The sequence below is a fragment of the Syngnathoides biaculeatus genome, chromosome 6, assembly GCF_019802595.1.
Source record: "Syngnathoides biaculeatus isolate LvHL_M chromosome 6, ASM1980259v1, whole genome shotgun sequence".
NCBI lineage: Eukaryota > Metazoa > Chordata > Actinopteri > Syngnathiformes > Syngnathidae > Syngnathoides > Syngnathoides biaculeatus.
The window spans coordinates 23,002,855-23,027,915 of NC_084645.1; the positions used below are offsets into that span (position 1 = coordinate 23,002,855).

At 46.6% G+C, this 25,061-nt stretch overlaps 1 protein-coding gene across 1 annotated transcript in view; it reads right to left on the minus strand.

Annotated features, from left to right (window-relative positions):
* fkbp16 (FKBP prolyl isomerase 16) overlaps window positions 1-25,061 on the minus strand; it is an 84,715-nt gene that overhangs the window by 24,032 nt on the left and 35,622 nt on the right. The window contains exons 3-4 of the mRNA XM_061821497.1: window positions 23,657-23,826; window positions 19,314-19,402 (exon numbers count right to left, since the gene is read on the minus strand). Coding sequence (XP_061677481.1) covers window positions 19,314-19,402; window positions 23,657-23,826 — 259 coding nt within the window. The remainder of the gene's footprint in view (window positions 1-19,313; window positions 19,403-23,656; window positions 23,827-25,061) is intronic.

Genomic DNA, 25,061 nt, shown 5'->3' on the forward strand with positions numbered 1-25,061 from the left:
GAAATTTCGGGAACTTGAGCTCAGTTCGCACCCAGTGCAAGCAAATGCTGATCTCGTGATCATATTCAGCAAATAACATATTTTTGGGATTAGCACAGCAAAATATTCTGCTGTAGCCAACTAATTTTCATGACAGATGGCACTCCCGCGACCCTTTTGAGGATAAGCGGCTTGGAATGTGGACACGGGCTATACCGTATGCCGATAGTGCGCATTTCCTCAACTGTGATGCCTTTACAGTGCTTTGTAGTGGTAATATTTATTTGTAGTGGCAAATGATTTCACGTATGACAGGCAAAATAAATGTCACAAAAAGATACCGATCAAATTAATTTCCTTTTCAAGTCGGCACCGGCGGTCTTATCGTGCTCCGGAGCCGGACAACTTCCGCGGAGAAAATGTCACCGTCGTCTGATTAGTATCGTTTTGCAAATTGACCACGCAGCACATGCCGCGACACCGCGGCAGAATCGGCGTCACTTTGACGTCTGCGTGAGCGTGTGAGCGTATTCATGCGTGTGTGTATGTGTGCTGAAGCCGTGCCATAAATGTATGCAGTCGCATAAAAATAACTTGAACGCATCTTGAGAGCGTGGATAGCCTTTAAAGCCGTGTGCCGATGTCCGTCCGTACTATTTTTCTGTGATGTAAGGTTGAAGGAGACATAATCCAGGATTACTTTTCACGCACGCTACTAAAACGTTCTCATACGACTGAAATGATTTCACATTTAATACTTTTTACTCAAACACAACTGAATTTCAATCACATATACAGTGAAGAAAATAAGTATTTGAACACCCTGCTATATTGCAAGTTCTCCCACTGTGAGAGAGAGAATCTAAAAAAAAAAAAATCCAGAAATCACAATGTAAGATTTTTTTGAATGATTTATTTGTGTGATACAGCTGCAAAAAAGTATTTGAACACCTGTGTATCAGCTAGAATTCTGACCCTCAAAGACCTGTTAGTCCGCCTTCAAAGGTCCACCTCCACTCCATGTATTGTCCTGAATCAGATGCACCTGTGTGAGGTCGCACCTGCCCACCCCAAACAATCAGTAAGACTCAAACTTGTAACCTGGCCAAGACCAAAGAGTTGTCCAAAGACACCGGAGACAAAATTGTACAACTCCACACGGCTTGAAAGGGCTACGGAGAAATTGCCAAGCAGCTTGGTGGAAAAAGGGCCACGGTTGGAGCAATCATTAGAAAATGGAAGAAGCTAAACGTGACGGTCAATCTCAATCGGAGTGGAGCCCCATGCGAGATGTCACCTCGTGGGGTCTCATTGATCCTTGGAAAGGTGAGGAATCGGCCCAGGACTACACGACAGGACTCGGTCAATGACCTGAAAAGAGCTGGGATCACCGTTTTTCCAAGGTGACGTCATGGTTTGAAATCACGAATGGCACGGAAGGTTCCCCTGCTGAAACCAGCACGTGTCAAGGCCCGTCTTGAGTTTGCCAATGACCATTTGGATGTTACAGAGGAGTCGTGGGAGAAATTTTTGCGATCAGAGGAGACCAGAATGGAACTTTTTGGTCAGAATTCCACAAACTGTGTTTGGAGGAAGACGAATGATGAGTTCCATCCCAAGAACACCGTCCCTACTGTGAAGCACGGGGGGGTGATAGCATCACGTTTTGGGGGTGTTTTCCTGCACATGGGACAGGACGACTGCACCGTATTAAGGAGAGGATGACCGCGGCCATGTGTTGTGAGATTTTGGGGAACAACCTCTTGCCCTCAGTCAGAGAATTGAGGATGGGTCTTGGCTGGGTCTTTCAACATGGCAACGATCCGAAGCGCACAGCCAGGAAAACCAAAGAGTGGCTCCGTAAAAAGCATATCAAGGTTCTCCAGACCTAAACCCAATGGAGAATCTTTGGAGGCAGCTGAATCTCCGCGTTTCTCAGCAACAAGAGTAAGGGAGCGTTTTAGTTGTAGTGTGAGTATTTCAGTCGACATACGAGTGTGCGACATCATTTTAGTTGCGTTACACGAGAGCCTTTCTTTAGTGTTCCTGTAAAGGTTTACACAAGAAACAATGGCTGCGTGCTTCTCAACGACTTTTACCTCACGTTCCAGATCGGGCTGTTGATTTTCCTCAGCGTTTCCGCGAACTGGATGCACAGCCAAGTCCAAGAGGAATAGAAGCACGTGCTCCTCATTTTGGACCACAAAGACGCGACTTCGTTCCTCCGTCCGCAGCCTGTCAATTAACCGCGGCACTCTGGACTCTGTCAGGCAGGACTTGGACCGCTCGTAAGAAGCAACAGGCCACGACGTAGCGCAGAGGTGTGAGCAAAAGGAACGAGCTGAAGCCAGAGGAATGGTCATAGGTCAGAAAAAGTGGCTCTCAATTTCAAATGGATTTCGGTCCAGTTTCACTCGAGTGGTACTGGTACAGTCAACGCATTGTTCTGTCCTTCCTGGCCCCGCCTGTGTGGAGTTTGCATGTTTTCCCCGTGCCTGCGTGGCTTTCCTCCGGTCACTCCGGTTTCCTCCCGCATCCCAAAAACATGCGACATGAATTGGACACTCTAAATTGCCCCTAGGTGTGCTTGCGAGTGCGGCTGTTTACCTCCATGTGCCCTGCGACCGGCTGGCGACCGGTTCAGGGTGTACCCTTTCTCCTGCCTGTTGACAGCTAGGATAGGCTCCGGCACTCCCTGCGACCCTTGTGAGGATAAGCGGCTAAGAAAATAGATGGATGAATTAAATTCACGGCATTTTGTTTGGGGTGTCACCCCCGTTTCGACAGAAAGGACATTTTCAAGGACCTTCTTCCAGGATATCATGACGACGCAGAGAAAGTCCATGATCTGTGCACGTGTGCATGTGTTTGCACGTCCGTGAGTGAATGTGTGTGTGTGTGTGTGTGTGACGCCCCCGACGACCGATGACGAAGTAGTGACGTCTCAGCGAGATGAGTCACACTGCAACGTCCCGAGTGACGCTCTTTCCCGTCCTCCGGCCGGCACCTGGTCACCTCGCACATCTCCTCTGCACAGTTGCGATGTTGCCGCACACGCCGGCTATTATTGTCCGCTGCAGCAGGATACGACGTGAGACACGAAGTGCTCAAGGGCCGCGGTTATCGAATGGTCGGTCCACTTTCAGCCAAGAAGTCAAAGCAACAATACGCGTTGATAGATTAAAGACGCCGTAAAGTGAATGAATTCAGGGTTTCGTTTCTAAATGGAGTAGACATGTTTGGCAAAAGGGTGATTGTTGTTCATGCGTAGGCTGGGACTTGAGGCCGGCATGATTATTTTAGAGTGCCTTGTTGTTGGCCAACGGTGCCCGCACATCATCTTTTTTTCTTTTCGGCTTGTCCCGTTCGGGGTTGCCACAGCGTGTCATCTTTTTCCATCTAAGCCTATCTTGTGCATCTTCCTCTCTAACTAACACCAACAAGTCTTCATGTCCTCCCTCACAACACCGATCCACCTTAACTTTGGTCTTCCTCTCCCTCTCTTCCCTGGCAGCTCCATCCTTACCATTCTCCTACCAATTTCCTCACTCTCTCGCCTCTGGACATGTCCAAACCATCGGAGTCTGCTCTCTCTCTCACCTCGTCTCCAAAACGTCCAACTTTGGCTGTCCCTCCGATGAGCTCATTACTAATCCTATCCAAGATGCTCACTCCGAGCGAGAACCTCAAAATCTTCATTTCTGCCGCCTCCAGGTCTGCTTCCTGTTGTCTCTAATCCGTACATTATGGCCGGCCTCGCCACTCTTTTATAGACTTTGCCCTTCTGACGCAACCCTCTGCATTTATCCCTACAGGTCCACTAAGTTTCTCATTTGTTGTGGCAAATTGCTGGACAGTTTGAAAATCTGGCAACTATAAATCCACTCTTAACACACATCAGATCCAAGGACAAGCTTATAGGATAACCTTCTAATATTTTAGAGGAAACCGGAGTGCCCGGAAAAACTCTTCTGTCACATAGAACACCAGACACCTTAGACCCGTTTTCTTCACTTCCTTACCAAACTCACCATGGCTCTGAATTGTTCACCCCAAGTATTTGAAGTCATGTGTGCACGCACATCACGCACTGTAATTGCTCAAGAGCAAGGAGAGGCTTTTTGACAGCTTGCATGAGGACCAGGACTTCGGGCTAGCATGGTCGCATTAGAGCGCATCGTCGTCACGGTGTGGAAAAGCGTCACGTCGATGTTCCAACCACCAGAGGCTTTATGTCCACGGTTCCAACATGTGATTGCTACATGTACAGATATAAAATGCGACACAACGTAGCCTCCAGTTTCCAGCTCGGAGGAGTCGACAGTTGCCAGTCTAGCGGGGTGCGTTCAGCAGACACACCCACAACGTTTTAGACCAGAGAACGGTACGGAACATTAGAGCCGCACATGTGCTATGTGGAGGGCAAGCTTTTGATGTGTTGACTGAGAAGCACGCAGTTGACCCCCCTCCCGAAGCATGTTAGTGCGTAACATCCACTATCCCCTCCTTCTGCGTCTATTTTTCCTGAATTACAAATGAGGACGCGAGCATCATGGTTCACGGGTTGCCTAGCGACGCTACATCTCTCATCGCCAGTCAGCGGTTATGCCCCAATTGTCAGTCATACTTTGACATGCGCCTTCAGAAATTAGAAGCTCTGCCCCGGGTTGGGGGGGGGGGGGGGGTGCCATAGTGGCGAGCACGTCTGCCACACGGTTCAGGGTTCGACTCTCGGCTGTAGTCTTCCTTTGCGGAGTCCATGTTGTCCCCGTGCGCTTTTCTGTGGGTATTCCGTTTTCCTCCCACGTTCCAAAACATGCTCGTTAAAACTCATTTTTATCACTGGCCAAATCATCGTTCTGGTGCCCCTCAGAGGGCCGTTACATTTTTAAACTATATAAATCAATGTTTATCTACGTGTGCCCTCCGATTGGCTAGTAACGAGATCAAGGGCCGGTTGAGCGCTAACCCGCAACCCTAATGAGGGCAAGCGCTCCAAAGAAAAGGAGCCGACGGATCAAATCAGCTTCAAACACGTTTAAAGCAGAACCGCTAACCTGTCTTTGAATGCGGTTAACGTACATTTAGAACAGAACTATGTGACCCGCTCTCTCCCTCTTACCTGGAACGGGGAGGTGCCGACATTTTCAGCCACGAGAGGGACACACCTAAAGATTTTGAATTGATTAAATTGCTCTCTGGCATTTTAACCGAGAACCAAACATTGTTTTGCGACGCTTTGTGTCAACAAGACGCTCATCAAAGAGGAGTTTGAAAGGCAGCAGCCGCCTCGTGTTTAGTTTTTTGGACTGCTTGCGGTGAAGCGCGACGCTCTTGCCTTCTAGCGTAGACAGATATCGTAAACGCAACAGATTTAACATAGAATTGACTAATGCATCAGTTATTAGTTTGTCTTGTGAATTATGAAACGAGTATAAAACTAGGTTGATCACTTAATGTTATGTAGAAATAATAAATTTAACAACATAGTGACAAGAGCGTGCCAAAGAGTCAACCAGGGTGAATAGTCATTAAAACAAAACTACTTCAACTAGACTGGATTCCCTTGGAATAATGATGTTTGCAGATGATTTTGTGGTCTTCAGTGAAAGCGGGGAACAGGTGGAGGAACAATTAGAAAGGTGGAGGCACGCACTGGAAAGGAGAGGAATGAAGATTACCCCAAGTACAACAGAGTATATGGTCGGCGGGGGAAGAGTGAAGGTCATGGGAGAAGAGATAGCGAGGGTGGATGACTTCAAACATTTGGGGTCAACAATCCAGAGCAGTGGAGAGTGTGGTAGGGAAGTGAAGAAACGGGTCCAAGCAGGGGTGGAACACTTGGCGGAAGGTGTCTGGTGTTCTATGTGCCAGGAGAGTCGCCGCTAGGATGAAGGGCAAAGTTTATAAAACAGTGGCGAGGTCGGCCATGATGTACGGATTAGAGACGGTGGCAGGAAGCCGAACTGGAGGTGGCAGAAATGAAGATGTTGAGGTTCTCGCTCGGTGTGAACTGGTTGGATAGGATTAGAAATGAGCTCATCAGAGGGACAGCCAAAGTTGGATGTTTTGGAGACGAGGTTCGAGGGAGCAGACTTGGATGGTTTGGACATGTGCAGAGGCGAGAGAGTGAGGAAAGTGGTCGGAGAATGGTAAGGACGGAGCTACCGGGGAAGAGAGGGAGACCAAAGAAAAGGTTGACGGATGTGGTGAGGGAAGAACATGAGGACGGTGGGTGTCACAGAGGAAGATGCACGAGATGGGCTTGGATGGAAAAAGATCGGGACAAACCGAAAGGAAAAGAAGAAGAAGAAACGACTTCAACTTTCATAGAGGCCGACACCAGTCTTACTGCTAACTTCACCTAGCGACCTGCAGATATTCTTCTTTGTGCAGTGTCACGGGGAAATTTTTTAAAAATACAAATAAAAAAAAAAAAAAGGACAGAATCATCGCATGGTTGCACAGTTAATCTCAACTGAATTTACATTTTGCGGGCATTTCATTTGACTTCATGCGTAAGTGTATTCCTGCACTTTGTGTGAATGTCTGAAAAAAAAAAAATGGGAAAAAGGCTCACAATTTGAAACGAGCGCTGATTGGCAAATAACAGACGTTCAAGTTAAATGCAGACCGAAGTTAAAGCCATTCACGGTCCATGTCCATGTCCAAACTCAGACTGTATTTTGAAGACTAGTAATTGTACACTAATTAAAGAGCCTCCCAGCAACCCACGCACGAGTCTTCAGAGTTCAGAGACTCGTTCACGAGAAGTGGCGCAGCAAGCCCGACTACAATGAAGAGTTGAGAGGGAGGAAAGAAACGAGTGCTGCAAAATATGCTAAGACAAACAGAAACTTGCTGTGGTCACGCGTGACAAAGCCAACTCAGCCCAATGGTGAGCTGCCTGCGCTAAAAATAAGTTCTTCAAATAAATGTTATGGTCCCAACTAAATACCCTGCGCCCGAGAAATAGAGAAGTCCCTGTAACTGAAGGCAGTCCCGTCTTCGGAGCGAGGCACCGTCGATGGGAGAGATAAGCCGGCTCGCTGTGGGGGAAAGGTAAACACCCGCAGAGATTGCACGAGGGACCCGCTCAATAAAAAAAAAAAAACAAAACTGTCAAAATACAGCTGTGTCCTTTCCTCCACTAAACAGAATGAGCTTCAGACTTTCAGATTTTCAGTTTAGCGTCGAGCCAAAAACTGCTCGGTGCGTCATGTAGCGGTGGTTACTAACACAAGAGTACACGGCTAGTGAAAGCTACCCTGATCTTACCTGGAGCGTGCGAGAGGTGCCAATGCTCGCGGGCCTCCTTCCAAACTCTGAGGCCTTCATGGGTGTGGTTCCGGGCGTGGGAAGGATACATTCTCTGTGAGACACAGAACAGCTTGTTCTGGTCAGGTGACCGTGCAGTTAAAACAAATTGTTTGTGTTCAGATCACCTTTTGGAATCTATTTTTTTTTTCTTAATCCATGCAGTGAAGCGGTGAAACGAAGACTCGTGCCGGTCATGTTTGTAGGCCTGAAGCAGGAAGCGCTAGTAGGGAGAAGTGCTTGATTCATTTGTGTGTTTTCACATAGATAGAGGCTCAAAGGCCGCATAAAGTAATTTTCCCCAGGTGGGTGTGAGTCACACAACAGGAAGTTCCACACAGGATGGGCATCATCATCATCAGTCAGTCATCAGAACGGCCCTGCTTTGCTACGAAGGACATGGTTCGTCGTCTGGGAAAATAAGGCTAGTAGTATGACCTGTGTGCGTGTACGACACTAATACTTTGAGAAGTTGAGACAGAGTCAGGATCAAGAACAAGGGCGTATGAGACCAAGTCAAGATCAGGACACAGGATTTGAGATCAAATCAAGACCAAGACCGTAAAAAGTTGAGACCAAGTCAAAATCCAAGACCTTGGAAATATGGGATCGAGCCAAGATCAAGACTTTGAGCAGTTGAGATGCAATCAAGCTCAAAACCTTCCAGAGTTGAGACCACGTCGCGTTCAGGGAGAAACAAGACCAAGTCAAGACCAATTTGAAATGCAATCAACTCCGTCACAAAACAGGTCTTGAAATTGGTCACAAGACTAAGACATTTCGTATGCAACAGTGTTAAGGGATACAAAACCATTATCTACATCGCTAGCGAAGATTAGCTAGAGTTTTGCTCCAGAGCCAGCTGGATCAACACAACAAACACGCGTGTGTTACAAGCGGGTCTTCTACAAGGAGGCAACCAATCAGAAGAAAGGGGGCGGTCGTAGCTAAATATGGACAAAGCAGGGACAGAACTGTCAGAAGTGTCAGGGAGCGGTTTTCCGGACAGTCACAAAAACATTTAGAGTAAGTCCATGCTAGCGAGTCACTCTCTCGACCTCCAAGTTCCACAAATCGATGTCTTTCGAGGAGAGGAAAACAAGTCAAGCTAACAACCCATGATGTTGAAACCAAGTCAAAAACAAGACTTTGAGGAGTTGAGAACAAGCCAAGACCAAGAGGTGAAACAGGTCAAAACCAAATTTGATTGAGTACTACCAAGACGTGTGTTAAGACCCCGATTCAGTACTTTGGAGGGCGCTACCTGAGGTATAAGCCACTGTATCAATAAGTGTACGGTGGTTTATTCTTGTCTGACAGTGTGGAGGAGGATTCATCCCCCGCTAAACAGATCTTGAAAAACTTCACGGTGAATGAATGAATGTGTCTGCAGGCAATGAAAAGCAGAACCGCCAGTTCTTGCCTGTGTCAGATTACACGACGCGATAAAAGCAGATAATTTCTCTTAAAGGGAGAGGACGGACAGAGACCTTAAATCAACGTCAAATGTATCAGTTGAAGAACAGGACTGAGGACAAACTCCGAGTACACGGTATTCAGAAGTCGGGTCAAAGATGTTCCCGACAAGTACCCTCACTCATCACAAGACTCGATTCCACCCAGAGCGTTTTTCTGCCCTCATGTTGTCCTTTAGCGTCGTCTATCTTTGCCGTGCACGCCGATCCGCTTGGGAAAAATATGACTGTTAGCTTTTGCAGTTGCATATTCCTCCCCACCCCCCCAACCCCCATCCTCACGGGTGTGTCTGCAAAAGCCACGGAAAGGCCTCTACACTTGCCAACATCTTCAAGAGTGGCAACGATGATTCACTTTGAGCGCATTTCCAAGAGCTTTCACCTGTCACTTCTGGCAGTCTATTTGTTCTGGCTAAACACGGGATCTTTCAGCTCAAACGCATCCCGTGCATGGGTGCCAGTTTTCAGGTTTTAGTCCAGGCTCCACCTCAGGATGGGTTTCAAAATGATCTTTTGGTCAATCTGGCAATGAAATGAAAATCATGTTTAAAATGAGGATCAAAATCAATTTAGTGAAAAAAAAAACAATGATGTGCAATCCAAGATGGCGATGGCAGAATAAACCTTGCTTAAAGGTCAAGTGTCATGAAATGGATGATTTTTAGTATGTTATTAAATAAAAAAACGGTATCCGGTACGGACCCATCAGTTTTTTTCACCACAAAACACGATTTTGACGTATATGGCTTTTTGTAACTCCCGCCATGGAAATCCTTTCGAGGGATTTGTTTTCGAGAAGAAGCAGGAAGTGACGTAAAGGACAGACCCGCCCGTTTCTATTAGTTCTACCTCCGGGAAGGTCGCTCCTTCTTCCTTCGTGTTAGCCAAAATGCCGGCTCGTTGCGTTGTTGGACATTGCGCCAACACTCGGGAGGATGGATTTACCCTTCATAAGTTTCCAAGAGACCCGGTTCGTCGTGACAAAATGGATTGCACGGGTGCAAAGGACGAGAGCTTTGTGGGTTCCAAATGACAGGTAGGTGTGTCTACAGCTACTAAAAAAAAAAAAAAAAAATAATAGTTTTGGGGTGGGTACCACGTAATCCGTCTCTCACAACGTAACAAAAGATCCGCTACGTGTGACAGGGGTGCTAACTGTGTCGATGTGCGCGTCGGGCTCGCCGGCGAAGGCTTCCGCGAGACACGGCTTCGGCCAAGGTGGCTCACACATACTGCCAGGGAATCTGTTGTTAGAGGTGATCCGCATATCATCTAAATACTGCTCAAAACAATAGGGTAATATTGCCCCGGACACTTCACTCGATTGTGAAAAGAGCTTCCGTGTCTGAAGGGGCGCGAAGATGACGCACTCTCCGCTCATATTTATTTTTGAATAATTATTAATTATTCAATAATTAATTAAAAAATAATAATTGTGAATAATGTATTTTTCATTTCAATATCTATTACAGAATGTTGATAGGGATGACACTTGACCTTTAAATATTGTAGTCATGCAAGGATTTTACATTTTCCTCGTGGACTGTTCCAAAAACAAAACGCTGTGTTTCGCTTTTATTTTAAAGTTTTAAAGTTTAAAGTTTTGTTTGTGCAAAGACGACATCGGCTAAACTTCGAAAATCCGGCTTTGAACACGCACGTATTTAACGCGCTTGCTATTTTCCCCAGACTACTACGTATATTGTTTACATGGCAAGAGTTTAACACTGTGCGCTTGCAGACGTTTTTCCAAATGATTTCATTTTCACGTTCTTCAGTACAGTCGCGCAAATGCATCCAAGTAGACGCTCATTCATTTTGGAATATGAAAGCAATATAGAATATTCTGTAAAGTCACTTGCTGGGACAGCACGAACAAACTAGCTTAGAGTTACGCTAATGTTGTAGACCGTGCAATCATCTTGCAAGAAATATTAAGACTGTCACTACTCATGGAAGTGAATCCAGGAATGTTCCAGCTGAGATTGAAATGAACATAAAAACCTCTAAAATGATTTACGTCTGGTCATGATGTAATATCCCCAAAACAAACTACGCCGCATTCTCGCATGTGCGGAATATCGCGCGGTGGTGATAAATCATCGTCATAAACGCTTGACAGCACTCCCTTGAACATTCACTTTGTTTGCTTTGCATCGCTGCTTTGTGCAACCAGACGAGCGGCTCTGGTTTAACCGAGACCCGAGCAGCTATCGGCCTCCATCCACCATTTTGGGTCTTGGAAAGGAGCTTCTTGCGTCCCCTTGTTTATGTTTTGATACGTTAAGTGCATGTTATGTTATGTGGCGAGTCTCTCCAGTGTCAAATGGGTTCCACTAAAGTGTGTTTCATGGGCGATTATCTATTTTTATACAGTAGAACCTCGGTTCTCGAACGCAATCCGTTCCAGAAGGCGGTTTGAGAACCGATTTGTTCGAAAACCAAATTGATATTTCCCACGTCTGCTTACAGAGGCTGGATTATACACAATAACAATGCGCGTCGTGGGTCAGCTGGTCGGGCCGCACGCATTACGTTAATTTCCAGGTTTTGTCGCAGGTGCTCGAGTACCGATTTTCGTCTGAAAACAGAAGCAAAAAAAAATCTCAAAATTTTCAATTGAAACCCGTTTGTTTGTGAACTGAGTATTCACTGTATTGTGCTTTTAAGTTTCTGATAGTACATGCTCATCCACTGAAATCATCTCCAAGAGGCGTTCCCCAGAGGTCAATCTCGGGCCTCTTGTCATTATTGAGTCAAATGATGCCTTAATAGAAATAACGGACGGTTAAAAAAAAATTTGTGCTATGTTGTTTAACCAGTAACAGTCTATGAATCGATCTATCATCACAGGATTCATTTTCCTCCCCCCCCCCCCCATCACATGCAACTAATCATGCCACGTCATTTGATAATTTAAAAAAAAGAAAAAAAAAAAGCAATCGCTACAATCTACACAGGACATGAAAAAAAGGATTTTTCTTTGTTTGTGACAATTTATGCTAAAATCAATGACTCTATTGACATGCAAAGCATGCTCATAATGCTTCAAATCCACTCTATGTTCTTTCGACGCGTCTCGGCTCACGGAACACTATTGAAACTGTTTGACGCACGATTATTTACCATCGGCTCGGTGAGAACTGTTGCGCACCCTGTTCCCTCGTCCACGCAAACCGCCGATGACATCGTGATTAACTGGCTGACATTGTCTGTCCGCACCATTAATTAAACAATGACGCATCCCCGGCGGTCCAATTAGCCGCGCTCCGGCACATACCGTACCGCGGAGCCGGTTCCAAGCAGTTGTCAGCGTCAGAGTAGTACACCGACAACGCTCTGCTAGCACGTCCTCGCTAAACCAGTGTTTGTGGCTGCTGACAGCTCACCGAAATGACATCGCTCTGCAGCATTTCACATCGAGGAGGTCATTCGTTCACGCGGCGCCGTGACAATAGGCATGCAGCGCGTCGCGCAGTTTACCCGGTGCACTCGTCGCAGAGGTCAGCTTTTTTTTTTCCCGCCAGGCGAATTCAAATCAAAGCCTTTGATTTTGATAGTGTCGCCGACCACCGGCTCTCGCGGGCCAAACGGCAAAACCGAACAAACAATCTTTTATTGAGCCGCTCATTTTCTGGACACTTGTCAAACTGGTACTCTCGGTTGTTAAATAAAAAAAAAAAAGTACACATATTCGGGGAACTTCTTCAGAAAAGGGACAGTGAAGAAAATAAGTATTTGAACACCCTGCTACATCGCAAGTTCTCCCACTTAGAAATCACGGAGGGGTCTGAAGTTTTTTTGTCATAGGTGCGTGTCCACTGTGTGCGAGATAATCTAAAAAGAAAAATCCTGAAATCACAATGTATGATTTTTTTCTTAACGATTTATTTGCGTGATACACTTGCAAATAAGTATTTGAACACCTGAGGAGACAAAGGGCAAAGGAGGGATTTTGGCCCACTCCTCCACGCACAACTTCTCTAGATCAGACAGGTTTCTGGACTGTCGCTGACAAACACGGAGTTTCGGCTCCCTCCAAAGATTTTCTATTGGGTTTAGGTCTGGAGAACCTTGATATGCTTTTTACGGAGCCACTCTTTGGTTTTCCTGGCTGTGCGCTTCGGGTCATTGTCATGTTGAAAAGACTCAGCCAAGACCCATCCTCAATTCTCTGACTGAGGGCAAGAGGTTGTTCCCCAAAATCTCACAACACGGCCGCGGTCATCCTCTCCTTAATACGGTGCAGTCGTCCTGTCCCATGTGCAGAAAAACACCCCCAAAGCGTGACGCTACCACCCCCGTGCTTCACAGTAGGGACGGTGTTCTTGGGATGGAACTCATCATTTGTCTTCCTCCAAACACGGTTAGTGGAATTATGACCAAAAAGTTCCATTTTAGTCTCATCTGAGCACAAAACTTTCTCCCATGACTCCTCTCTACCATCCAAATGGTCATTGGCAAACTTAAGACGGGCCTTGACATGTGCTGGTTTAAGCAGGGGAACCTTCCGTGCCGTGCATGATTTCAAACCGTGACGTCACCTTGGAAAAACGGTGGTCCCAGCTCTTTTCAGGTCATTGACCGAGTCCTGTCGTGGAGTCTTGGGCTGATTCCTCACCTTTCTAAGGATCATTGAGACCCCGCGAGGTGATATCTTGCAATTGAGATTGACCGTCATGTTTGGCTTCTTCCATTTTCAAACGATTACTCCAACAGTGGACCTTTTTTCACCAGTTTCTCCGTCGCCCTTTCCAGCCGTGTGGAGTTGTACAATTTTGTCTCTATTGTCTCTGGACGGCTCTTTGGTCTTGGCCATGTTACAAGTTTGAGTCTTGAGGATTTTATGGGGTGGACAGGTGTCTTTATGCAGCTATCGACCTCACACAGGTGCATCTGATTCAGGATTATCCATGGAGTGGAGGTGGACTTTTGAAGGCGGACTAACAGGTCTTTCGTGGCCAGGATTCTAGCTGATAGGCAGGTGTTCAAATACTTGTTTGCAGCTTTACCACACAAAACAATACATTGTGATTTTGTGACTGGTTCCGAGTCAGTCCACGGATCGTTCAAAATTGCTGCATGGACGACATTTCCCGATAAGAATTTTTTTTTTTCCTGGGATTTCAAAAATGTTTCGAGGTCCGGAAAAGATCTGATCTCCGTCACCTCTGATGTTGCCGCAACAAACGCCGATTTAGTAAACCAGAGCCTCCGTCTTTTATCATACTGTCGCGTTTCCGTGATTGCGTCCCTGGGTAATATTCTGTTGTTGGACGAAAGGTCAGGCGATGGCGTATTTCATCACAATACATCTTTCAAAGGCGCACGCGTCGCTGCATATTATTGACGACCGATCACGTCTCGGCGTGTTTGTTGTGATCAATCATAACCGTCCAACGTCCTTGTGTTTACCTTCTCTGTTTTTTCTTCCCCAGAAGTCCAGACGACCTTGCTCGCTCCTGACACGCCGGCACGACGCCCGCGCCGCTGTGCTGTGACCCCCCCCCCCCCCCCGCTTTAAAAGTCTGATCCGGAGGAAATGCATTTGATTTGTCTATCATGGAAATGCAGCTAAAATTTCATTTAAAAAATATTTTAGAAACTCCTCAACACAACAGAAATGAAATAAATTAGCGCCAAAGTGCACATTTTCTTTGTAATCCAAAAGCTTCTTCCGTGTGACGTCACACCTAGACAATTCCAGTAAACAATGGCTTTCTACATAGACAATCATGCACGCGAGTGGGATCTAGAGATGATTGACAGCAGTGATGAAGATGTATTTTATGGAATGTGTAAACGGCTTCTTGCGCGTGCCTAAGAGATCACAAGGGTTTCCGAAGCAATGAGCGGCTACACATAGACTGCCGCAGGTAAATAACTAGAACATAGATAAGGGACCCAACCCGTAACACCTCGGAGAGGTCTATGCCCCTACTCGGCATCGTGACAAACAACCAATAATCTACAGAACGCTCTTTGGACGAGATAAGAACTGAAGAGGAGGAATTTTCTGATTCTTCCCACGTTCGAAAAACATACCATGCAGGTGTAATTCAACCACATCTGTTCGAACCGGAGTTGACGGATGCAACACAAGGACGGGATTCGGCGAGACCTGACCAAGTTGACGTGGAACTTCGCACCCAAAACACAGACCGGTCGGCTCCCCAAGAATTCTACGTACACCTTATTGACGACATAATCTCATTCAAACACGTTTAAACGTCTGATGCTGTATGTTGTTGTTAACTAGCGACCGAGTCAGCGTAAAACAAAAATAGAAACCTTCGGTGTAGTTCTGCGTTTTAAAGATTTAGCGCGTATTCTAAATAATGCTGCTGCTGAACACTTGAGAGGACACACCGCCGTAGTCGAATTTCAGCAAGACCTCGGCGTCAACAGTACACTACCTTTATACAGTGTCCAGATTTCGTCACCTCGTAAACATGACATGGATACGGATATTAGCTGACATACATCTTAAAACCAGGTAGATACTTGTCAATACTAAACAATTGAACACGTATGTACTTACTTGCTAGCGAAGCCAAGTGAACGCTGTACCGGGTTTACGAAGCAGTCCTCCGTGAAATGCTTGGAACATATTAGTGTCCACTTTGATTTGTAAGTCCAATGCGCCCACTTTGACTTCACAAACCTGGTCCATAACCTGCCTACGCGTTCATGTTTCGGCCATTCGTGTAAGCTGACTCCGTCGGCGTTTAACGCAGAACAGCATCTTTGCTAGCTTTTTCACTCTCTGGCTAAACGTTCTCTCGACATGACGTCGCATTCCGGGGAGTTACGTCCGAATCTAAGTGACATCTTGAACAAAATCTTGAGACTAACTCTGACGCTAATTTATTTTATTTCTGTTGTGTTGAGAATTTTTAAAACATTTTTTAAATGAAATGTTAGCTACATTGGTATGATAGACAAATCAAATACATTTCCTCTTGATTAGACCTTTAACGCGCCGCTCCGGTAAAGACGTGCGTGAAAATGCTGCCGGCGACACCGCTCGCAGCTGACCCACTGACAAAGTTGGATCGATCCGAATGACGGAGAGCGGAAAGAGACAAAAGAGATTCTATCCCATTGTCTCGGTGTCGTTTTACAGCCCAGACGCGCCGAGGCCGTCAAATCTGCTCCAAAAACGGCGGCCTGGGATTTAGTCCGCGTATTTATTTAACGCTTAGCTGTCGTCAATCGCTACAGGCAGGCGAGGAGTCGACAATCACATCAAAGGGTGTATTCATTTACATTGCTGACATTAATTATCGCCACGCCGCTAATGTACAGCAATTGTGTCGACGCTGCGGTTCAAAGTGTAGCTTGCGCAGGCCCGGCGGAGAACACCCCGGGACTGCCCGACCCGTCCTTTAGCTTCTCGACCTCGTCGTTCGTTTCGCAAATCCCGTTTCCTTTCGGCGCTTCGGCCCGTCGACGGCAATTCCCGACGCTCCCGTCCGAGGTCATAAAGATAACATCCCTGCCCAAATCGGGAACAAATGCGCCGAACGTCAATAAAACGAAACGAGCCATCGAGCATGTGGCACGTCTTGCTCTGGCGGCGATTCTAATCAGGCACACGAAAACAATCATTAACGAAGCCGCCGTAATAGCTTTTACTCTGGGAACGGAAGGTTACGATAAATTTTAATACGTCACAATGCAAACAGGACATCATAAACACACAAACACACACAAGCACACCTACGCACACACAAAACAGCAGCTGACGTGGTATTGCTAACATTTATCGGGAGGTTACAATACATCTTGGACCCCTAAATATTAATACGTCACAATGCGAACAGGACATCATACACACACACACACAACAGCAACGCATACACACATGCGCACGCACAAACCAGTAGCTGACGTGATAATGCCGATATTTATCAGGACGTTACAATACATCTTCGCCCCTAAATATTAATACTGTAGGTCACAATAAAAACAGGTCATCATACACAAACACACGCACACCCACACACACAAAACAGTAGCTCACGGGATGTCGCCAACATTTATCGGGAGGTTACCATACATATTCGCCCCTAAATATTAATATGTCACAATGCAAACAGGACATCATAAACACACAAACACACACACAAGCAACGCACACACACACATGCACACGCACGCACACACAAAACAGTAGCCGACGTGATATTGCTAACATTTATCGGGAGGTTACAATACATCTTGGACCCCTCAATATTAATACGTCACAATGCTAACAGATCATACACACACGCACGCAGACAAGCAACGCACACACATATGCACACGCACAAGACAGTAGCTAATGTGATAATGCCAATATTTATCAGGAGGTTACAATACATCTTCGCCCCTAAATATTAATCTGTCACAATGCAAACAGGACATCACACACACACACACACACACACACACACACACACACACACACAAGCAAGGCACACGCATATGCACGCACGCACACACACAAAACAGTAGCTTATGTGATATTGCCAACATTTATCGGCACGTTACAATACATCTTCGCCCCTAAATATTAATACGTCACAATGCAAACGGTACATCATACACACACATAAACGCACACACACACATGCACACCCACAAAACAGTAGCTCATGTGATATTGCCAACATTTATCGGCACGTTACATCTTCGCCCAAAAATATGAATACGTCACAATGCAAACAGGACATCATACATACACACGCATACACACGAGCAACACACACATACACACGCACAAAACATAGCTCACGTGATATTGCCATCATTTATCGGGAGGTTACAATTCATCTTCCCCCCTAAATATGAAAACGTCACAATGCAAACAGGACATCATAGACACACACAGAAGCAATGCACAGACACACAAAACGGTAGCTCACGTGATATCGCCAACCTTTATCAAACGTGTCGTGCAATGTCCTGCCATATCGTCGAAAGTGGATTTGTGTTTTTGTTTTGACTCCGTCGCACTTAATGGCGCACGCGCCGCCCAATTTCCCGCATTTTCTGCGTTTATTCAGCTCTCACAGGAACACGTCGGGTTTCATTTTAACGGCACGTGGCCCCCCCGAGAAGGGGCCCGCCGCGTACTTGCGGAACATAAATTGCACATGGCGGAGTGTTTGAAAATGACCTAATTATGTTTACTTTGGCCTAATGCGCGCGAGCTGATTCAAACGTGAGTGCAGATTTGATGTTTTCGCCTTCACGGTGAAAACGCATGAACACGATGAGAAAGGCAGATGAAAAAACGAGGATCAACAAAATCATCTGTTGGCTTCGAGTTTGATTGTTTTGGAAGTATTATCCAGCCGGCACAGTCGAGCAGCTGTCGCGCGTTGGCCTCGCAGTTCTGAGGTCCTGAGGTGGTGTTCGCATGTTCTCCCCGTGCCTACGTGGGTGTTTTCCGGGCAACATTCATTGGACACTCTAAATTGCCCCAAGGTGTGATTGTCAGTCAGTCTGGTGTCTATCTCCATAGCCTGCCTCCTGCCCGTTGACAGCCGGCTCCAGCGTTCCCCCACGACCCTTGTGAGGATAAGCGCCTCAGAAAATGGACGGATGGAAGTGTTGTCCCGTTATGTTTGTAAACCACGGCAGATTTTTACTGTCTTGGCCAAAATGAGTGAGGTGTATTTGATTTTCGGCCGAAAACAGAAGCACAAAAAAATCTCGGAATTTTCGCTGGAAAACGGGGATGTTTGAAAACAAGAATTTTCACTCTACAATGTTTATTTCCCTTTATTTTTACGTGCGAGTTTCAGATGGAATTTCAACCGAGTGTGACGAATCAACTTGAAGCAAGCACACTTGACCTCTTTGAGAAGGGCGTGATCGAGAGTCTTTTTTGTATCCCCTCAAATTGATGTTATGCGATTTCAAGAATGAGAACAGGCGGTAGGGAATACTTTAGAAAGTGCGTTTTAATAAGTTTACGTGTGTGTCGTGAGTGTGTTTTAATTTTTTTTTTTTTTTTTTTATGGGTCCTCCATATTGTGGATTCTCACCTTTCCGAGGTGGTTCTGGAACGCGTCTTCTGCTATAAAAGCGCGTTCGCTGTAATCAACAACAACGGCCGTTTAGCTTTATAGTTCTCATTCATATGTTATGATTTCAATCAATCTCAGCAGGTTTTTAACTGTCTGGGCCTAATCTGGCGAGGTTATCTAAAGCAAACGTGACATTTTAAACAAAACGTTCTCACCGCGTCGCACCAACCTCGGCCCGTGTTTATACGGGGCCCTTTAATGGTGTTAAGGTTATAAAGCGAAGCCGTCGGTCGTAACGCGAGTCGCGGCCTCCCGCAGGTTGGGAGGTCACAAACGTGGGCCGGCTCTCAATGGGACTCGGCGGAAGCCATCTGCTCCTGTTTATGGTTCATTAACCCCGCTGCCCTGGAAAAACAGGCTGAACCCCCCATCCTCACAGCAACAGGTAGAACAGGGCCCGAGCCTCGTCCCGCGACCGCTCTGTGAATGAAAACCCCGGCGTTTAACCATAAACAAGTCTTACCGGCCCACGAGCCCGTACGCGTACTGGGAATCGGCCAGCAGTAACGTGATCTCGCCCGTGTGCATGGACAGGACGCACTCCTCCAGCGCCTGCACACACGCACAAATACAAACAAAGACACACAGACACGCTGCATCAGTGAGTCACCGGGGCAGCAAGTGGACGAGTGGACACGAAATTATTTACACACTGTATTCGAGTCCAAGTACAGACAGGCCTAATAGTGTACAATCAGGCTCGATTTACAGTAGGAGGGCTCGTTCAAATTCCACTACTTATTACATTTTTTTTTTTTTTAAAACGTACCCGTTGTGAAATGTACTTGAGTAAAGTAAGTACAGTACAATAAGTACAAGTAAATACTTAAGTAAAGTAAGAAGTCGTTACACGCAATAGTTTTTTTTTCTCTCTCTCTTTTTTTTTTTATTAACATAGTGTCCATACCAAGAAGTATAGAATTAAAAAAATTTGAAAAAAAGTCTTACACCAGACCACGGGTGTCAAACTCGAGGCCCGGGGGCCAGATCCGGCCCACCGCACGATTTTATGTGGCCCGCGAAGTCAAGTCATATGTATCAACAATGTTCATGATTTTTGTTCAAATCTGTACCAAAATGTATAATTGTCCCATCATGGATCATAATGTTGAGATATTACAAGCAATTTTGTGTTACCAAACAACAACCGTCGGAAAACCAGTTGGTCTCGATTTCTGATTCCAAAATGAGTTCATGAATTTCATATGGAAATATGATGAGGCGGTTAAAGGTTTTTATGGTTTCACGGTCATAACGACCCTCTGAGGGGAACCATGAGTAAAAGGTGGCCCGTGACAAAAACGAGTTTGACACCCCTGCTCTCACAATTCTGAGGACTGGGGTTCAAATCCCGGCCAGCCAGTGTGGAGTTTTTATGTTCTCCCTGTGCCTGCACGCTCTAAATTCCCCGAAGGTGTGACTGTTGTCTGTCTCCATGTGCCTGCAATTGACTGGCGACCAGTTCAGGGTGGACCCTGCCTCCTGTCAGAGTGCTATGATTGGCTTCAGCACTCCCGTGACCCTTGTGAGGATAAGCAGCTCAGAAAATGGATGGATGGTAAGTAACTTGACACCGCCCTTCTGAATACTCCTTGGTTCACATTACTTCACATCATTTTTTTTCCACCTTCTAAAACACAGGTGTCAAACTCAAGGCCCGGGGGCCAGATTCGGCCCGCCACATGATTTTATGTGGCCCGCGAAGCCAAATCTAGAGTGTCAATTTCCATGATATTTATAAAAAGCTGTACCAAAATTTAAAACTGTCATATATCGATCCATCCATTTTCTTTGCCGCTTATCCTCACGAGGGTTGCGGGGCATGCCGGAGCCTATCCCAGCTGTCAGCGGGCAGGAGGCGGGGTACACCCTAAACTGGTTGCCAACCAATTGCAGGCAGGGCACATAGTGACAAACAGCTGCACTCACAATCACACCTATGGGCAATTGAGAGTGTCCAATGCATGTTGCATGTTTTTGGGATGTGGGAGCAAACCAGAGTGCCTGGAGAAAAGAGAAGAAAGAAAACCCACACAGGCACGGGGAGAACATGCAGGCTCCACACAGGCGGGGCCGGGATCGAACCCGGGTCCTCAGAACTGTGAGGCCGACGCTTTGCCAGCTAATCCACCGTGCCGCTGTTTAAGTTTTGAAGTTTTATATCAAGTAATAAGTACGCTATGACAGAATGGACGCAATGAAAATGACGACACATATCCATGCAACCCTCCATTTTCTTAGCCGCTTATCCTCACGAGGGTCACAGAGAGTACTGGAACCTATCCCAGCTGTCGACGGGGTACACCCTGAACTGGTCGCCAGCCAATCGCAGGGCACATAGGGACAAAAGGCCACACCCACAATCACACCTAGGGGCAATTTAGAGTGTCCAATTCATGTCAATGACGCATAATATGATGAAAATCCAAATCAAATACATCATTGTTGATATTGATGGCCACTGTTTCAGCGTCCGCCGAAGATGAAATGCTCGTCGTTATGACGCTGACAACATCAGAGGGTTTCTTAAAGGCGCAGTTACCCCATAATGACAGGGCGGATGGCGATTTCGGGGTCACGTGCAAATTGTTGACTGTGATCATGAAAATAGAATATGATCAAAATGGCGGCTTATATCAAATAACACGTTGCGGGGAGTCGAGTCATTTAACCGCTTGTTCCACATATTTTGGTTAGCGTCGCACTGCGCACGATATCCCAAAAGCGCACGAATACAATAAAAAAATAGCGTAAACTGAAGAAAACATATTTGAAGAGACTTATCATTGTATTGCTATGTGTGCAAATACACGAGTTTTATGATTTTCCATGACAATTGAGTGATTTTGATGAGGGTAAAGCCAAGGCAGTTCCTCGTGATATCGACACCTGGACTGGAATGCAGGCGAGAGGGTGGGGGCGGGGGTGGGGGGTTGGTAGCACAATTCCGGCCGGGTTGTCCGTGCGTCAACACGGTAGTGCGGCGTTAAGTACTTGAAGCAAAAGAGTCCGACCGAGTTTCTTTCAAGGAAGTGCCCGTTTCCTGCAATAACAATCACGGGACTGACCGGAAAACGTCCAAAGGAACCCCAGACCGCGTTTGGTGACTCGGATAAAACGGACATTTCACTCCTTCTCACTATAATGCAATATTTCATAACTGATAACGGGGGTGACTTTGTCCTTTGGGCCAAGTCGATCGCAGAGCACGTCGAGATGTCCAATTCATGACAAAGGCCAATTTAGGAAGGTGGGAGGACGTCCAAATCCATTCATTCATCCATTTTCTTTGCCGCTTATCCTCACGAGTGTCACAGAAGTGCTGGAGCCTATCCCAGCTGTCAACGGGAAGGAGGTGAGGTACACCGCGGACTGGTTGCCAGCCAATCGCAGGGCACATCGCGACAAATAACAGCCGCACTCACAATCACACCTATGGGCAATTTAGTGTGTCCAATTAATGTTGCAAGGTTTTTGGGATGTGGGAGGAAACCGGAGTGCCCACCAGCGAGAAAACCCACGCTGGCACGGGGAGAACATGCAAACCCGAACCCGGGACTTCGGAAATGTGAGGCCAACACTTTCCAGCTGAGCCACCGAAGTCCAAATACCCTTCTTCTTCTTCTTCTTTTCCTTTCGGCTTGTCCCGGTTAGGGGTATCCGCAGCATGTGATTTTTGTCCATCTTTTTCCCATCTCGTGCATCCTCTCGAACACCCGCTGTCCTCATGTCCTCCCTCACCACATCCGTCAACCTTTTCTTTGGTCTTCCTCTCGCTCTCCTCCCTGGTAGCTCCATCCTTACCACCCTCCTACCATTTTCCTCACTTCTCTCGCCTCTGGACATGTCCAAACCATTCAAGTCTGGACTCTCTAACGTTGTCTCCAAAACATCCAACTTTGGCTGTCCCTCGAATGAGCTGATTTCTAATCCTATCCAACCTGCAAGAACCTCAACATCTTCACTTCCGCCACCTCCAGTTCTGCTTCCTGTCGTCTCTTCAGTACCACCACCGTCTCTAATCCGTACCTCACCACTGTCCTTCATCTTAGCGGAGACTCTCCTGGCACATAGAACACCGGACACCTTCCGCCAAGTGTTCCACCCCGCTTGGACCCGTTTCTTCACTCCCTTACCACACTCACCTTTGCTCTGGATTGTTGACCCCAAGTATTTGAAGTCACCCACCCTCGCCATCTCTCCTCCCTGGAGCTTCACTTTTCCCCCACCGCCCGTATACTCTGTTGTACTTCGGCTAATCTTCATTCCTCTCCTTGCCAGTGCGCGCCTCCATCTTTCCAAACACCCTCCAAAATAAAAACACGCCGGACGGCCGAATCCGAGATCCCAAACCAAAAACTCGACGTCCTTAACACTTGATCACTGTGCTACTCAAACAAACAAGCAATCAAACACAATTCAGAAAATCCAATTTTTTTTTTTTTTTTTTAAGTGTCGATGAAATAACGGATGCATGTACAGTACGATCGTACTTTTAAACGCATTCGACGATTTCATTGCGTGCCCGCGAAGGGTTAAAATCAAAATGTCATTTCTTTTCCACGCTTTGCAAACGGGATGAGTCAGAAGGAACACGCACTTCTCCGAACACACCCAACGACTTTTGTCGTCACTTACCCAAAAGAAGCGGATGCAAATGGGTTGATTCATTTCACTATAAAATGCACGTCTTTTGAATTTGAAAATGAATTTGTTGCAAAAAAAAAACAAAACAATTCCTCTTCTTCGAGCGTGTCTACCCGAACGGCGAGAGCTGACTTTTTTTTCGAGCCGTTCAGTGGTTACCTGGCTCACGTCTCTTTCCCCGATGACGAACGCCAGCTTGCGGTCCTTCTCCACCACGGTGCGGTCCTCCAGGACCGCCTGCATCTTCACCGTCGCCCGCTGGCCCCAGGTGGGCCGCCGGGCCGAGGGGCCGGCGGCCTCCAGCACCTTTTTCCTCAGCAGTCGGTCGTCTGCGTGAGGGAGAAATTTGACCTTCCATTTTCCCAATTCAAAAAGTAGCTCTTGATCATAAAATTGATATCTGTAATATGACCGGGGGGGGAGGGGGGGTGATTGTTATGAGTAAAGTAAATACAGGAGAGAAAGTGCAACTGCCTTGGAATCGAACCTCACGTTTAGTCTGAAAACAAATACACTGCTGCTCAGCTTCTGACTAGAGGTTAGCTTCCAGAAAACCCCCGCAATAAATGACATCCACGAAGTAGCCACCAATGATTTATGATATCATTTTCCATCCATCCATTTTCATAGCCACTTATCCTCAGCGTCGACAGCAAGAGGCAGACGCGATTAAACTGCAGCGCTGGTGCAATAAAGCCGTCAAAATTGTCCACCGTAGTATGCATCCATTTTCTTTGCCGCTTATCCTTGCAAGCGTCACGGGGAGCGCCGGAGCCAATCCCAGCTGTCGACGGGCAAGAGGCGGGGTACACCCTGACCTGGTCGTCAGGCAATCGCAGGGCACATCGAGACAAACGGGTGCACACACAATCACACCTAGGGGCAATTTGGAGTATCCAATTAATGTTTCGTGTTTTTGGGATGTGGGAGGAAACCGGAGTGCCCGGAGGAAATCCACGCAGGCACGGAGAGAACATCCAAACTCCACACATGCGGGGACGGGATTGAACCCAAGTCCTCAGAACTGCTGAGCTGTACCCCACCTCCTGCCAATTGACAGCTGGGCTAGGCTCCAGCAGTACCTGCGACCCTCTTGAGGATAAGCGGCAACGAAAATGGAAACTTTCATCGTGGCTTGTGTCATAAACTGAATTTCCGGTCACGTCCATATCCTCAAGCAGTTTGTGAAATTACCAAATATATGAAATCAGCTTACTTGACCTTATGTGAGTAATTGCTTCCACATTAAAATCCATCCACTTATCCTCACAAGGGTCGCGGGAGTGCTGGAGTCTATCCCGGCTATTTTCGGGTAGGTGGCGAGGTACACATTAAAATCATACAATGAATCAATCTTACGATACCAGAGATATGGAACTGGACTACCCTGATCTACAATTCGCAACAGGTGTTTGACCCATAACAATTTCCAGGGGCATCCTGCGTTTCTTCCAGTATTTCCGTAGCAACCTGCTGATGACACTCGTGGACCTCCTCTCTCTCTCAGAACATCTGAGGTGCTGTTGAGCAATTCATCGTCAGGCGCCGTCCAGGTCTCGTGATT